Raw genomic sequence first — 16931 nt, forward strand, 5'->3', positions numbered from 1 at the left:
CACTTGGACTTGTTTTTAGAGCATGTGTATAAATTGCTGTTTGAACTTCAGACTGGGACTCGAACATGTCCAAATGAAGGTGTATGTTGCATTAGAGGTAGTGAATGCAGGCATTTAATTAACTTTTTCCAAATCATGGGTCCAAATCATTTTTAAATAAAATATAAATCAGAAACATAAATAGCAATGTTAGTTGAAGCAATACCGTTGACACTATCAGCTTCACCGAGTAATAAAAACAGACTCTACATGAAAAGATTTTTCGATTGCAAAAAAACGTATACGTCTGGCGTCAGTTAAATTGCATAGGGGGTTCATACGTCGAAACATCGCTGCCTTTTAATTCTGTTTTCATGTGAGCTCCAGCGTTACTATATTCTGTCGTATTTTAGATGTGATAAGTCACCATAGTGCCATGTTCAAACAACGTAATTCTTGAGCACTGAATATTTGTGCCCTTATTTTATTTATTTATTGTTTAAATAAAAGTTCATTCTAAAAGTACTGCACTAATGGAGGCAGCGCCCTCTGGCGGCTAATGGTGTTACAGCCTCAGGTTTCCATACCGACGTCGAAGAACGTAACAATTGAGCACGGAGACGAAAGAACAAGGTGTAATGCGTAGGTTTTAGGCAATACACGAAAGTTATTTAATCAAGTCCGTCATTTATACAGTATTTATACTGATTATTCACGAAGCAATACTGAAATTACTGGAAGATTTCTTACGGATTTTACTGCCGTTTCTGTAAACTACAGTAAAAGTGCTATTTATACGAGAGCGAAAAAGTCCGGGTGGGGGGTCAGATTTACACATGCTACGTATTTTTCATTGGAAAATGTGGCATTCGAGACGAGTGGGAAATTTTCAATGCATATTTCCAATGCCTCACCCAGGAACGATATGAACACGTGTGACAAAACGCACATTGTCCCCTTATGGACGTAAACGAAAGTGTGCGACACAAACCCCAGAGAGCGACAACTCCACAGTTCACAGAAGTGAAACATCTTGACTTCTTATTTTCTGTCTAAGGCGACATGATGTTCATTGAAAAAATCGAAAATAAAAATAATATGAGACACGTGTATTTTATCAGCTTCTTTTTAAAATAATAAGTATAGAGTAAATAAGTCACTTAGGTGTTAACTAATTGCACTAACTGTATTTCCTATGCAATACGCATGTTATTTTTGTATTTTTAGGAATGAAAAAAAGTGCCTAAATCGCGAAATATAAGTGTCAGCCTTCGTTCAGGATATGTAAATTAAGTAGTCTGTTGTGCACTATACAACTTATTATTTATCTTACTTTTCTTTGCCCAATGTAAAATCAAAATTCCGTTCAACAGCTTGCGTCACGTCTGTTTTATCACGAGAGCTCTGTCATTAGGGGACGGCTAAGTTTATGCGGGTATGGTTACGTTAAGGGAACAACTGTTAGTCCTGTTCACCCTGTTTTCCAGACTCCAGCTAACAGGAAGTTCTACCCACATACACGTCATCCCTCTTAGAAGTTCTCTCTGATAGACAGCCTGGTTTAAATGTTTCCAAAGTCTGCCTGTAAGCTTATGTAGGGTGATTTTTGACAAAGCTGCAGTGTGTGGCTGCCAAACAGAAAATTAACTGATAAATAACACTTTTAATTGGCCTTTATTCAGTCAGAGTCATCTTTCACAAAACTGCTTCACGGGATTATTAAGAATTGTTTTGTCATGACTAAACATCTTAGTTTCACCAAAATACTTGGCATGTAATCAAACCAGTAAACCCACATTTTATCTTTAAAATCGGTTTTACTTCCTGGTTCAAACTGAAAAGAAAAATCAGATTTTTCTGCATTGCACTGGTGACAGTGTACCATTGTGTGCTTTATTGTCTTTGAACAAATCAGATATGTGAAAGCACTAGCCCTTCATATCTGAAAAAGCTATTGATCGAGAAAGGTACGAGATGGTGCTAATGCCACCAATGTCATCAGCAGCTACAGAACAGGCTACTGTTCATGAGTAATGTCACGCTCCTGCTATGTCAAACACCAGGAAAAAAAATAATTGTGCATTTGTTTACTTTGGTTTGGTTGTTTTTGAACTAACCGTTCAGAATTTGGTTTTGGTATCAGTTTTGATTATTCTTTTGTCCATAACAGTGCTGCTGTACTTAACAGCGCTTAAAGTTAAGTATTGGCCAACAGGAGACTACCAAAATAAAGGAAACACTTGAGGAAATGAGTTATACAAAGTATTTACAATGTACAGAAGGCAGGTGTTTATACATGAGTGTGGTTTGTGAATTTGTCAAACAGTTTACAATCCATCATGTTTCAGGTTATATATGAAAATAATTGAGTACCATGATAACAGAAATAGATCTTAATGATTTTGAGAGAGTAGTTACTGTTGGGGTGAGCTAGGGCAGGAGCTTCAGTAAAGAACATCATTCAACTTGCTGATGTTTCATAAAGAACAGTACTTAAGATGAAAGACATACATCAACTTAGACCAACAGTATTTAAAAGTGTAACCACAATGTCCATCAGTGGTTTAAAATTCAAGTGGAAATAGATGAGCAAATAACTGCAAATATCAATCTAGGCCAAAGACTGGCAGGTTAATCAGTAACTGTCACATAATTTACGGAGAGAGTTACAATGGTCAAATTGCAGTCCGTGTGATTACAATGGTACAAAGAACATGGAAGGTGGTTTATTGAGCAGTGTGAAGGAAGCCTTACAATCAGAAGAGTCATCTTTCGTTTCTCCTCTCAACCGGTTGACGAGTCTATGTGAAGCACACCACCAAAGACGCCTACAAACTGGTTTGCTTGTTCCTGAGAACAAAAGGTTCTGACGGCTGTATTGTGGTGTGGCTTGCATTCTCTTCACATTGTTTAAGTTTAGTTAACCCCTTAGAGGGCAAGGTAAACATGAACAAATACAGTGTCATTCTGAGTGTTAACATCCTCATCCTGTAGTGAAGCATTTCTACCATAATAGGGTACGTCTTTTCCGGGATGACAGCGGCCCCAGCCACAAGGTAAGAGTTTTGATTTGATAGAGAAGAATACCAGAAAAACCATGTGCCATGGCCATTTCAGTCACAGAGTTCTCCACCACTGGTAATAAAAAAAAAAAAAAGACACTCGTAGAACTTATCCCAAGACGCAGTGAAGCTGTGATTGTGGACCAATGCCTTAATAAACCATTCGGTGAAGTCTCCTTTGTTTTGCCAATTATTTGTATTTATGAGTTCTGGTGCTGAGGTTGCAGTAGATTGAGGCTTCAGTTTTGGTTACGTTGAGTCTATCTCAGCAGCTGAACCATTATCAGAGCAAACAAAGTCCTGATAATCACTGTGAGCCTGTCAGCCCAGTTCTGATCCGCCCGGTCCAGTAGCCTGATATTCTCCACATTTTGTTGGATGAAGCTGGCATATGCAGACACCTTGGTATAGATCCCAGGCCTGTTAGGTGCAGCGCATCCCAGACCAAAACTCACGACACCAACTTGTACCCACGTACCGTTCGTTGTTGGACAGACGAGAGGACCGCCTGAATCACCCTGAGCAGAAAAACAGACAGAAAAGGGAAACTAGATGTCATTTCCTACAATTATACTGAAATTTCTTTTGCTTTTCTGATTTTCTACTCATAGGTTTTCATGATAAATTGACTTATAAAAGCAATTTTGCGCTTTTGCTATTTCTTTCACCTAAAGCATTAACCAATGACTAAAGTACAGATGGAGACAGTAAAATCAGGCAGAAAAATGTCTGAGATGAACCACACAGTCATTGTTATATAGTTGGATATACACAAATCAAATGTAACAAGTATTGTGGTGTGGGTGGAACATTATTTTGTCTATCAGGAAATTAATCAATTTGGGTTGACGACATATTTTTAAGAGAGTATGGTACTTAAATTATTCTGTGTCAGACTGAACCCCCCCTCCCCCACCCCCCAAATTTTCCATTCCCATCTCGTAAACAAAAAGTAGACTGTAAGCTTGGGTTGAAATGTCCTAATCCTGTGGTCTCAAGTGTACTCATATAGTTTTAACTACTTTAAGATTTAGAATTTAAAAAAAGAAAATATATGAGAAGTTACAGAAGCTGTACCCAACAAACATGGTTAAGGGCAAGAATAGTGTGAGCTCACAAAATAGCACGATAAAGGCAGATGATCACTTCCTATCAAATTAGCTGACATCTATTGCAGGAGGCTCTGACCTTGGCTAAACCACAGTATGTGATGTGTTCATATCTGGTTTCATTACTGCATATCTGCTGCTTATATTCCCTAATTAGATTGGCTAAAAATGCCTTGTTCTATTGGACTGATGTTCAACATTCATGCTTACTTCATGAGCTGAGTTTTTTGGGAACTGTGAACACATGAAACAGTGATATTTTAGCAAACCAAGTGGTGCTCATTTTATATATGTTAATATGCATTATGTAATGGAAACTTCATTCAATTATTGCTTGAATACACAGCTATGCTCATCAAGTGCTCAGAACCTGATAGTAGTGTAAATTTTGTTTGTTCTTTTTATAAGACTATAAAGGCCCATTAGAGTAGAGTAGATTTCAGAGTAGTCTATTTCATTATTTTATATATCTATGAAACATATAATATAAAAACCAAAATAGACTACAGAATATTACATTCTCCCAAGAGAGTTAAGACAATGGCCAAGAGGAGGCATAACCAAACGTATTAGCTTTTGCTAATCCTTCATTAGAGCAGGTCAAAGATGTTTAATTTCCATTTCACATATTTAACATGCACCTGCAGTACATGATCTCCTGCCTCTGAAATGTTTGTTTCAAAATGAAACAATAAAATTGAGATTAAGTAGGTCAGCAAGCCTCTGTGCGAGACAACCAACTAAACACACCTCTTTCTCTTTTTCACTGTCTTTCTCTCTCTCCCTCTCCCTCTCTCTCTCTCTCTCTCTCTCTCTCTTTTTTCTGCCACTATGTCTTATAAACACAAACAATCATAAATACACAAAACATCGCAATGTAGTATTTCCTTACCTGGCAGGAGTCTTTGCCACCTTCCTGGTAGCCTGCACAAATCATGTCGCTTAGGATATTAACCACCTCAGACGCTTGAGTCTGATACATCCTCTGACAGGACCTCTGGTCAATGAGTGGCACTTGCACCTGCTGAAGAGTTCCAGCTCCCTGAAGAGATACTGGTGACAGGTACCATGAGAAAGAAAAGGAAAAAAAGAAAAACAGGAGAGTGAGGCATCAGGTCTTTCCCTACCATCACCCACGACTCATCCTTATCTTTGCCACTCTTTGTCATTCCCTCCCCTTTATTCTTACGCACCTCCATTTCTTATGTCACCCCATCCAGTGATTGTGCACATTTTGCCACTAGAGAATTGCATGTCAGCGCCTGGAAGACAGATGGGTTGAACGTAGTCAGACCAGCTGACCGCACTCTGTAACTGGACCAGTGCTATGTCTTGGCCTTCCTGTGGGTCAACGTAACCATGTGGAATGACTACTCTCTTCACCCAGTGACCTGACATATAAGGATTGAAGCCACCCAATTGGTGTCGACCCACGTATAGGATATAGGAAGATTCATCTAAAGGTCTGAATTATAAAAAGAAAAAAAAAACACAGGAGATATAGTGATGTTGTATGGCAGGAAAACAAATCAAGAAATGGAAGAGATGAAACAGCAAGAGAAGACAGACAAAAGGCAACAAAGTGTTTCATTCTCATTTACCATAAGGTACAGAAAACAATGAATGGGACATTCTAGATAAAAGACTTAATAGCCATAACCACTTAGATCATACAAAAAATCCATTGAAACACCCCTTACTCTGGAAAGCAGTGAGCTGCAGACAGTACCCAGTCGGGAGCAATAAGCGTTCCACCGCACACATGTCTAGGTGCCCCCCCACTGTAACTCTGCATTGGACAAAGATTTAGAGTTAACCACTTAAAACAGCCAAGAACAGCTTAAAACTATGATCATGTCTCATAAGTCAATGCCAGGTTAACTGTAGAGGTGCTTGAAATTCAAATAAATTTCAGTGGACAAGATTGGGGATCAAGCTTGTTATACCCTGCTTTAACACATGATACATACACCTCAAGGTGTCCCTCATGTACTGGCGTTATTTGCATCCTCATGCAAATAACACCTACACCAGCAACTCAAAACCTATTGTTACAGGCATGTCATCACTGAAAATGTTTCAGGTCAAAAGTATGTCAGATAAGGTACTAAACTGTACTTTATTTTTCTCTCTACTGGTCAATGAGTCCTTTTCACTCATTTAAACCCAATCAAAGTTAGGCACGTTTTTTGGAATGCCCGCCTTTATGGCAGTGGAAACGAAAGATAATCATGTGAACAGACTAGAACTAGGCTGTAAATGATATCACAGTGTTTGGTCAGGTGATCGAGAATTCCAAGCAGCAGCTCTAATTGTGATTGGTCAGACCATCAAAAGATACTTGAAAAGTCTCATACAGAATGTGCTTTGCATATCTCGTCCAATCTCGCAAAGGGCTATTTTTAAATATTGACAAGAGTCAGCCAGTCTGTTAACACCCATAGATGCACTGATCCCAGAACCTGCTACGTGTACATAACTTTCAAAGTGAAACCAAATCTTGACATATTCAAGCTTATCCTGGATTTACGTTAGCGCAGGCAATCCATGTCATAGAATCTCTCCCATACCTGAATGTCAACCTGCCATGGCCATGCACCTTCTGCTGCATCATGTCCTCCCACAATTCTGTTCAGGACAGGGGGTCGTCCACATCCTGAAAATTAGAAATTCTGTAATTGACGTACACAAACACCAACATGCCGATGTAGCTGTCTGTGTAGCTTTTACTCCTACCTAGCTTCTTTCTTTTCTTTATAGTATATCTTCCTCATTTCTATTCTTTATTCTTTTTTCTATTGTGAGTTTTGCACATTTTTCTGTTGTGAGTTTTATAGTATATCCTCCTTAAGTTCATTCATTCATTTTATAAACCACTTACCCTAATTAGGGTTGGGGAGGGGGGGGGGGGGGATTGCTGGAGCCTATCCCAGGATTCATTGGGCGAAAGGCACGGAAACACCCTGGACAGGTCGCCAGTCCATCACAGGGCAGTCACACAGTCAAACACATTCACACCTAGGGGCAATTTAGTATCTCCAATTCGTTTGCCTTACGTGTCTTTGGACTGTGGGAGGAAACCCATGCAGACACAGAGAGAACACACAACACACAGGGTCCTTTCCACACAGAACCTGGTCACCCAGCCGGGAATCGAACCCAGGACAGCCTGTGGGGGGACAGCACAGCCCACTGGACCTTGTTCCTTATGTTATTTCTTTAATTTTTTTTTCTATTGTGAGTTTTGCACAGTCTGCCCTGCTTCCAACCATAATTTCACTGCTTACTGCACATTGTGCCATGGCATGTGACAGGTAAAACTTTGAACGTAACAAGAATGTATACATATACCATACATAACAAGGATATTTCGCTGAATCAGTTTTTTTTTTCGAGTGTTTGAAATCACGACGTTCTAAAACCACAAAATATAAATGAATTTCTTGTTACTGATACGATCAATTATCCAGTTTGGGATTATAACACACGGTCACAAAAGTGAATCAGTAGCGTCTCGTGCTAACTTACGTTGAGCCTCGGAATTCCGATGACCTGGGTTTCAGATCAGTGTAACCATGAAAATACAAGATCAAGAAAGAGAAAGGCAGTTTAAAAAACGATCGTCAGGAAATGAAAAGTTACAGCAATAACTGTAATCTTTGTTATTTTGGATTTAGTATTCAGAGGCTGAAAACAGTACTGTTGGAATAATTCAAAACAATTACTTAACATGACGTCTCCAAAACATAAATTAATGTACATATTAAATGCGAAAGTAAAGAAATAAGACATTCTGTCACTTCATTTGTTGTTACCCAGAAAAACCGAAGAAATGATTGGCTACCAAGACTTAAATTTTCAACGTGTACTGGAAATGGCTGTCATACTAATTAGAAATATTGTACTTACTGGAGGTGCGATTCACGACTTACCTATAACCAGCAATGCGAGCAAACAAAATCCGCGACAGTAACTGGAATTGAGAGGAAAAACGGATAGCAACGACATGCTTTGGTATAGGCCTATTGAAATCCCTCTCTAATCCACACGTTGAAAATCCCCGATTACAGGACAATTTTTAATTATAAAGCTGAACGTAAACTTTCTTGAAAAAAAGAAGAAAGAAAAAAAAACAATAAGCTATTTATCGCCCAGCAAAAACATCGGTCATTCTCATGACAGTCTAACACCGAAATTCATACAACACCAGTCGACAGTTTCGATGTAGCAGACATCGTTTGAATATTTCACCGGCCTTACAGCAGTTCGTGTATTCTTCCCGCCCACCGTTCCACACCTGTACCTGTCTGACTAAAGACTTGCAGAGTCAGAGGCTGCCACTGTTGGTCGGCAGCTTCAGACCAGGCATCCGGCAAGGTTAAAGAGTGATGTGCAGCAGGCGAACGACCGAGTCTTTAAAATGACCTGAGTGTACCGAATCGCCACTCTGAGAGATTTGCTTCTCTCAGAAGCCAAACTAAAGGCTGTTTCATTTAACACTGTAGCTGATCACGCTGCAGGTAATATAACCATAATTAACGTATTATGCTGGTGCAGGGTATTAAGAAGGCCCACTACCTGCGTTTTAAAACGCAGTTATCTTTGAAGGGTCTCTGGATAGTGAGCAGATTCCTATACTAAGATGTCCAAGTGACAGGCAGGATTGAGAAAAACAATTTCTGAGGTATTCGGTGTAAATTCTGTGTGTAGAAGTTAAGTGGAGCTATACAATTTTGAAAGCCCATTGCTCAAATTATTTTACCCATATATGTTTTACGTACATATCTGTAGGAGAATATTTTATTCATATTATATTTATATTGCTCATAAATACAGGTGGGGTTAAACAGTGGGTTCTTGCGAGAAAATTCATTCTTGTTGGACAGGGTCCTTTTCTTTGACAGCCTATTTCTCAAATTTCGTCAGCAGGATTACTAATTATAATCTCTACCCTGAATTTACCAAAGGTTTCCCTTACCGTTCCACTACAATCACCTCCTTCTGGTTCATGATGAAAACTTTCATTCAATGAGACCTCTTTTCTTTTCTTTTTCTTTTTCTTTTTTTACCTAAATACACGTGGGGGACACTAGGCCCATTTTAGATTTGCATTCTCTGTTACAGGAATTACACACAGAATAATTATATTCAGACGACAGTGTAGGAGACTTTACATATATTTGTTCTTGTACGAACTCACGTAGCATTGTGCTCTTCTTTGATCTCTGCAGTCTCATCTAAAGAGTTGTTGCCTTGTTAAAGTGTTGTTATTGTACTTTGCATTTTCTCTGTGTCTTAGCCAAACAAACTCTTAGCTTAAAGAACAAACATACAAATTTGTTTAAGTGCTGTCCACCCCCTTGTTGTGAACATTTTCAGTATCATGTGTCTTGAAACTCAAAAAGGGATCTGTGTTTGATCTGTTCTGTCTCAGTAATGCTGTTAGAAACTCTGTCAGGGCCAGGGTCTGGGTTTGGGACGGGTTAAGGCCAAAATTAACATTGAAGGTTTGCAGCCAAAGATAATGAAATAAATTGTGTTTTGGTACTAATGTTCCAGTTGAAGATAATTGTTTGTTTCTGAGATCTGCAAGTATCTGTCTCCAAGGTATCTCCACTTGTATAACTAGTTGTGCAAGATTATGTTTAGGAATTTTTCTCTTTCACTCTCTATCTCTGTCACACATTCTCTCATATAATGACGAGTTACAGGATCATTCCAATGACCTACTTCATTAACCAATGACAAACCAATGGACTAGTTTGCTTTTGTATTCTCTTTTGTACATTTAGATTTGCTTGATGGGAAGAGAATTGAAAGAGGATTGTTGTACTGTACTGGCTTTATGACAATAAAACAACAGAAAGTAGCTGTAGAATGTAAGTCAGCTGTATCCACTGATGTAGTTGTTCATATGTTAAGCCTCTCATCAGTTTGATTGAGGCTGAGCCTTTATTTATGGTTTATTTTGTTATTTCTCTTCCCTCTGTGTTCATTAGCTGTCTTTTAACTGCCCTTCTTCTCTCTCAGTTTTTCTATCTCTCTCTTTCCCTTTCTCCCTCTCTCCCTCTCTTTCTCTCTCTCTCTCTCTCTCTCTCTCTCTCTCTTCCTCAGCCTCAGGCAATGTGTCTAGTTTCACAGCACAATTGAAGGTGACAGGGACAGGAGGTGGGGGGCGGAGGGTGATCCACAGTGTTTTTTAGAGCAACACAACAGTACAAGAGGAACACAGATAAGGGGAGCAAAATGGGTAATGACGAGGGAGAGGTAGATTCAGTGTAGTGACTGAAATAGTTCCTTAATAAGTAAAAAAAAAAAGAGAGAAAGGCATGAGAGAGGGAGAGACAGGGCTTGATTTGCATAGAGACACCTCGGTCAGTTTTGAGTTGTATTCCTACATCTGTCTTCCAGAACACAGCACGAGTCTGTCACAATGAGTATAGCAATGGTCTGTACATCATTTGACACTGGACTGAGTTCAACGTCACTGATAAAGCTATTCCATTCGCACTTGTTTTAATATTTTGATGAATATCTATCATGGCACTGTTACTATGGTGACCACCCCATCCCTCCCCCCTCCCCCGACTCTCCCCCTAGCACCAGAAAAGGAGGAAAAGACAGAGAGAGAGAGAGGGGGGGGGGTGACAGAAACGAACAAGATAAAAAAAATTGTATCCCCCAAAGCTCTATGAATCTTTGCATAGAGACACACAGGCAAGAAGGCAAGTACAAACACACTGACCCTCATGAATGCCAACAGACAAGCACAGACATGTACAAACAGTATTAAAAACACAATATAATTATACAGATTATGTGAACTGTGTGCATTCTTGGTGAATTGCATGTTGCGGTCTAAATGTTAAACATATTGCTTTCACTAGGCTCCTCCTTTCTCTGAAGTTGTCACTTGTTGTCAATGAGTCGCCTGAAAGATAAACAAAAAGTGAAAGAGACAGAAAGGATAAGGTCTGAATAGGAAGGGAAAAAAGAGAGAGGGAAACAGAGGCATATAAGAAATATGGATAGAACAGAGACAATAGATGACCGTGTGTGTGCGTGTGTGTGCGTGTGTGTGTGTGTGTGTGTGTGTGAGAGAGAGAGAGAGAGAGAGAGAGAGAGAGAGAGAGAGATAGGGCGTGGATAGAGAGGAGAGAAGGGTCTTATAGAAGATGTGGTGAGCGAAGTTTTGTGAAGCGGAAATAAAATAAGCTGGCATTCTCCCATTTCCTCCACCCCTCTCTATATTAGAGGTTTATTTATATTCTCATCTTGTTCACATTTCAGTCTTTGTATCTCTGCGAACCTTCCAAATAACTGAATGTCTCTTAGGGCATTTCAGATGTTTTTGGGCGATGGTTTTGCTGAATTTCTGAATTGTTTCAAATGGGAGGCGAGCTATTCACACTTAAGTGTAGTTAAGTATTTACTGAGTTTCAGAACAGAATGTATAGGGTCACAATATCATCAAACCTCGGTAAACAAAAATAAACAGTTGAGAAAGAACAAAATGATGGGTTTGACCCACTGAATCTGGTACAATGTGTCACAAGTTCTGCATTTCACACAAGTGGCTTTACAACGACTCTCAAGGTAGCTCTTTGATTCCTCATCCACATACTCTGTCTTCCTCTCTAAAATTTGTATGAAATATTTACCTCCTTATATGTATTTTCATTACCCAGTCTTTCCTACGTTCTCTCTCTATTCTCCATCACTCCATTATCTCTCTCTTTTTTTTATCACCCCTCTCTTGCCTCCCCTCCTCCTTTGCCTGGCATTAAGTTCAAACCTGACACTGACATTGACTCACTGTGTCACTCTTCTCTCTCTCTCTCTCTCTCTCTCTCTCACTCTCTCTCTCTGTCTCTCTCTCTCTCTCTCTCTCTCTGTCTCTCTCTCTGTCTCGCTTCGAGGACAAAAGTGCCCATAGACGCATTTCTCTTTTGAGCACTCCCTCCCTCTTTCACTCCAATTCTCTTTATCCCTGTTTCCCTTCTCTCTGTCTCTGCATATATTCAGTCTATTGTCAACAAAGCCAAAAAAGGAAAGGATACTGTTCATGGGAATACAAAAGGAAGGATGACTTGAAGTTTGACTCTCTCTCTCTCTCTGATGCAAAGCATTTAATGAAACTATTGGTAAGTCAGACATTTGGTCATTCGGAGACAGTGGGATTATCTCAAACAGACAAGGGCACTGCAGGTATCAGGAGTGAAGTTCGTTAAGAACTTCGTCAGGGAAAGGTGATAATGGAAAAATGGAAAATGACATGAGTAAATTCAAGGCGGGAGGTGGGAGGGTAAATAGGAATAAAGCAGTATAAACTGAGAATGGAAGAATTAGGGACAGTTCAGTGTGGCACATCCTTTAGTGCTACACAGGTCTTCTTTTGTAGCGGTTAAGCTAACAGAGTGGAGTAAACATATTGAAGATCTTGAGTTTTAGTGGAAAAGCCACTTAGTCAGAAAGGTATAAAATGCTTCAAAATGAATGCTGGAATGTATATATAGGAATATTCACTGAATGCAGTCTTTCTTCTCATATGAATAGATATATAGTGGATGATTTTATTTTTAGCAACCCTGACCTTAGTGGTACTTTGACATTGCTATAGTTATGTGCATGTTGTATGTGAGTAGCAGCAGGTACAACAGGAATTGGACAGATCCTTCTTTCTCTTCCTCTCTAGGTTGAGAGGGCAGTCGTGCTATGTATGAGAAATTGATCATGCTGAATCTGCAAAGTGGTTCAAACTGGAGTGGAACCAATGACTGGTACCACCAACAGAGCACAGTGCCAACTCAGCACAGCACAGGTGACCAAGATGATATGCAAATACCCAAAAGTAGTGAGTGTGTGTGTGTGTGTGTGTGTGTGTGTGTGTGATTACATTCATGCTCCTGCTCCTGTGTGTGTGTGTGTGTGTGTGTGTGTGTGTGTGTGTGTGTTTGTTTGATTACACTAATGCTCATAGATATGAAAATGTGAAATGTGAAAATTTAACTGACACTGAGCACTTCATATGTAAAATTTGTATAAAACAAAACAGTAAATATATACAAGACATTTCTTTCATTTATAATGTTTACCCATATTTTATAGTTCATATACATATTGCAATTCAAAATGTTTCATTTCAGTCAGTGTTTTATATTTGTGTTTGTCACTATGACTTTGCCTCTTAGTGTCTGAGGGGTGCCTGATGGATGCTGATGGAGGGATGGGAGGTGGAGGCAGAGGAGGAGGACAGATAGAGAGGGATGAAGCAGAGGAGTCTCAGCTGAGGTTGCAGCTGAAGAGAAAGCTTCAGAGGAACAGAACGAGTTTCACACAAGAGCAGATAGAAGCCCTGGAGAGAGGTCAGAGGTCATGTGGCGTGCTCAGAGGCTAAAATGGAAATACAGCTTGGATTTGTCTGGGCTTACACATAGTTTCATTTGAGTCTGTTTTTGAATTTGTCATAGCACACAGGTTTTTTTAAAAAATGTTTTGAGTTTGAGTTCTAGCAATGTTAGTATTTAAAGAATCTTAAGGTTCTTCTTTACAGCAAAGTTTGTTTGAGGAAAACGCTGATGATGATGATTATCATCACCATTATTATGATTATTATGATTATTATTATGATGATTATGATTATTATTATGATTATTATTATGATTATTATTTCAATTGCATTGAACAGAGAAAATTGCTACTGTGTCAACAAAAAATCTGGGCATTTGCATGGCACCGCCACTGTGTAAAAAGCAGTATATATTCTGGTTTATGGTGAACAGCTTATATACTGAATAACTTGGTAACCTACAACTGAGGATAGAAATAGCAGAGTCATTGTTTTGATGAGCTTTAGAATTTGTCTCAGAGCAGCTAATAGAAGGCATAGAAATGCTGGATCCTGATGATGATATTAACTATGTCTAACAGAAAGAGAATCGTTATTACTATTCCATATCTAATCTACAAAATATTTCATAACTCTTTTGAAAAAAAAAAAAAACCTCTTTCTGCAACAGTACAACACAGTCTTGTCAAACACAACTCCATCCCAACCCTAGTTCTGAAACTCTCCTTCTAAACCACAATCAGAAGTGAGCGCTAATGCATTAAAGCTTTATGAAGAGGTGTTTGTTGTTAAGTAAGTAACTTTTAGTGCTGAACGCTTTGCAATTTTAATTAAAATAAAGCATTTACACTCGCTTACAACTCAACTCAGGGTATCTTAACTTTTTAGTGTGTGTCTATCCTGCAGAATTTGAGAGAACACATTATCCAGATGTCTTTGCAAGAGAGAGACTGGCCAACAAAATTGATCTTCCAGAGGCACGGATACAGGTTGGCAAAATCAGCTTCCTCTTTTCGTTCTTTTTCAATTGCTGGAATTCTAGCCAACGACTGCAAAATCAGTGTGCGTTTGTTTGTTTTTTTATTTATTGGGAAAGCCCTCCACAAGCTGCAATGCACAATGTGTTTATTTCACAAACATTATTGAGATGACGTGACAGGTCGTGAGTTCCATCTGCCACTTCCCTGCATCTCATGGCGCCTTGATTGATTGATAGGTTTGGTTCTCCAACCGAAGAGCCAAATGGAGACGAGAGGAGAAGCTCCGTAACCAGAGGAAATCTGCGGGTGGAACTTCCTGCTCTCAAACACATGCTTCACTTACAACCTCCTTTAACTCAACTGTCTACCATCATCAGCTCAGCAACAGTGATGGTACGTACATCATAACACACATAAGCACACACATGCGCGCGCACGCGCACACACACGCACGCACGCACGCACGCACTTATATCTTACTGGTGGCATTCATTTTACTGTCACTAGAGATTAATAGCAATTTTAATTCCCCCTTTGTTTTAACAAATACAGCAATAGCTTTTTGAGGTAAATTTTTTCCCCAAAGGGAACTGGAAAACATCCAGTTAAGGTCTCTGCTTCTCAGATATTTATATCATAGAGACATCTGGGCTACACAATTCCTAAAAAAAACCCCAAACAACACATGACACACATACATACGTGTTCTCTCTCTCTCTCTCTCTCTCTCTCTCTCTCTTGCTTTTTTATATCACAATTTCTCCTTTCACCAAATATTAAGGGTCTATATTCAGCCAAAGTGAGACATCTCTCCCCAGCTACAGCTCTCTCTCGGTCTACTCTGGAATCCAGGTAATACTTTTCATGCAAGGTCTTTGTCATATTACGATTACAGTCACAGAACACCAGAGAGTATTCAGTCACATTACAGTAGTAGTTCTATAGGTACGGTTGCCTAGATACGCAGTGCACACAGGATTCTAGCTTAGTGGTGCCCTCTTGTGGTGGAAGATGAAATGGGCTCAATAATTTCTTCAAAGGTGTCTCCGTTCTCTCTCTTTTAACTATTTGAGCCTGTATTATGCATCATCTGCTTTATACAATTTTGTAAAAGAAGTCAGTGTTTCTTACAGCCATCTCTCTTTTTCATTTCCTCGTTTTTTCTCATTTTTCCTCAATGTTCATGGCCTCTTTTCCCTCTTCTTTTTTTTTTTTTTTTTTTTTAAATTTGATCTTTTCATCTTGTTCAGTCTGCCCCCTCCCAGTCAGCTTCCTCATACTCATGCATGCTTCCCCACTCTCCATCTGCTCCCCGCTCATTTGAGTCCTCATCATACCCCTCCCCTTGTCTACCACCCCCTCCCACAGCCGGCACCAGCACAGGTGAGTCTCACGGTTTCAAAACACCCCTTTTCAATCTGTCCTTAACGGCTTCATATCGGCCTTCACCAGTTGCAATAAAGGTTCATAGTCATTTTCAATAAACTATCAAATACCACAGTTTTAATATAATTTAGTATTATACACTGTCATATACCACAGTTTTAATATAACTGAGTCATTGTAATATAGCAGTTATGCTTCTGTTTGCCATTCTAAGCCTCTCTCTTCCCCAAAACAACATTTTCTTTCTTTTGTCCTTTCTGTTTCTCACTCAGGTCTAATCTCTCCTGGAGTCTCAGTACCTGTCCAGGTTCCAGGGAATGATCAGAGTCTGAGTCAGAACCTGGGCCAGTACTGGGCCAGGCTACAGTGAAACAAGGAGAGAGTCTCACATATGTTCCCAAATTATCAAAGGAATAAGGAAGACAAAGAGATTAGTGAAATATTGAAGCTTGTTTCTGGGCTTGATCTGATGACATTTCCAAAAATAAATGTTTACAAAAATATATCTAGGGCCCAGCAATGTTGGGCTATTGGGACCTACCCCTTAACTGTGAAGATACATTAATATTTGTCCTCTAGCATTTGTCAGTTATCAGTCATATTACATTGAAAATAAACTGGAACCAGATCAAATTAAAAAAAAAAAAAATGGTTATCCCGAACTACGCATATATTCATAAAGGACTGTTACACCATTTAACATCAGATGCAAGCCAGAAGGAATGTATATTTAAAAATATGACTCCAGAATACTGACAATCAGCCTGTATACAGGTAAAGGTGCAACTTTATGCAAATACAACTAAATCCCAAAGCATTCATGAGCAGTTAGCTCAACCATAACTTAGGTCACCTACAGAACAGTAGGTTTAATGTGCAAATAAGCTCTTATCAAAGTCTGTAAGATGACTTTGGTCAAAGAAAAACGCCAGGTATATTGTTTAAGTCATACCCTGTGCTGATACATCTTCCACGGCTATCCAAGGACAATCAAATGTTGATAAATGTGTCCTAAGAAAGGATTTTGTGGCATAGACCACCAACTAATCAAATCACATGACAGTCA

General features: G+C 39.2%; 2 protein-coding genes across 2 annotated transcripts; one reads left to right on the plus strand and one right to left on the minus strand.

The window, feature by feature from the left end:
• Positions 1-3301: 3301 nt before the first annotated feature.
• Positions 3302-9160, minus strand: LOC115812569 (serine protease 33). The gene is made up of 7 exons (XM_030775053.1): positions 9129-9160; positions 7207-7217; positions 6721-6806; positions 5851-5939; positions 5344-5615; positions 5043-5203; positions 3302-3559 (listed from the first exon to the last, which is right to left on the minus strand). Exons 1-7 carry the CDS (start codon positions 9158-9160, stop codon positions 3302-3304), a joined length of 909 nt encoding a protein of 302 aa, XP_030630913.1.
• Positions 9161-12865: 3705 nt separating this feature from the next.
• On the plus strand, positions 12866-16235 carry LOC115813332 (paired box protein Pax-6-like). The gene is made up of 7 exons (XM_030775974.1): positions 12866-12971; positions 13342-13515; positions 14406-14488; positions 14716-14872; positions 15261-15331; positions 15730-15862; positions 16138-16235. The coding sequence occupies exons 1-7, from the start codon at positions 12866-12868 to the stop codon at positions 16233-16235; spliced, it is 822 nt and encodes a 273-aa protein (XP_030631834.1).
• The last annotated feature ends 696 nt before the right edge of the window (positions 16236-16931 follow it).

This window comes from Chanos chanos, chromosome 5, assembly GCF_902362185.1.
Source record: "Chanos chanos chromosome 5, fChaCha1.1, whole genome shotgun sequence".
Taxonomy (NCBI): Eukaryota; Metazoa; Chordata; class Actinopteri; order Gonorynchiformes; family Chanidae; genus Chanos; species Chanos chanos.

Coding starts and splice junctions, on each gene's coding strand:
- LOC115812569 (XM_030775053.1), bottom strand. CDS start 9,160: ATGAACCAGAAGGAGGTGATTGTAGTGGAACG. Junction 5,616..5,850: donor GCAGCTCACTGCTTTCCAGA/GTAAGGGGTGTT, acceptor TTTATAATTCAG/ACCTTTAGATGAATCTTCCT. Junction 5,204..5,343: donor GGGTGACATAAGAAATGGAG/GTGCGTAAGAAT, acceptor ACCTGTCACCAG/TATCTCTTCAGGGAGCTGGA.
- LOC115813332 (XM_030775974.1), top strand. CDS start 12,866: ATGTATGAGAAATTGATCATGCTGAATCTGCAAAGTGGTTCAAACTGG. Junction 12,972..13,341: donor GCCAACTCAGCACAGCACAG/GTGACCAAGATG, acceptor TTTGCCTCTTAG/TGTCTGAGGGGTGCCTGATG. Junction 15,332..15,729: donor CGGTCTACTCTGGAATCCAG/GTAATACTTTTC, acceptor CATCTTGTTCAG/TCTGCCCCCTCCCAGTCAGC.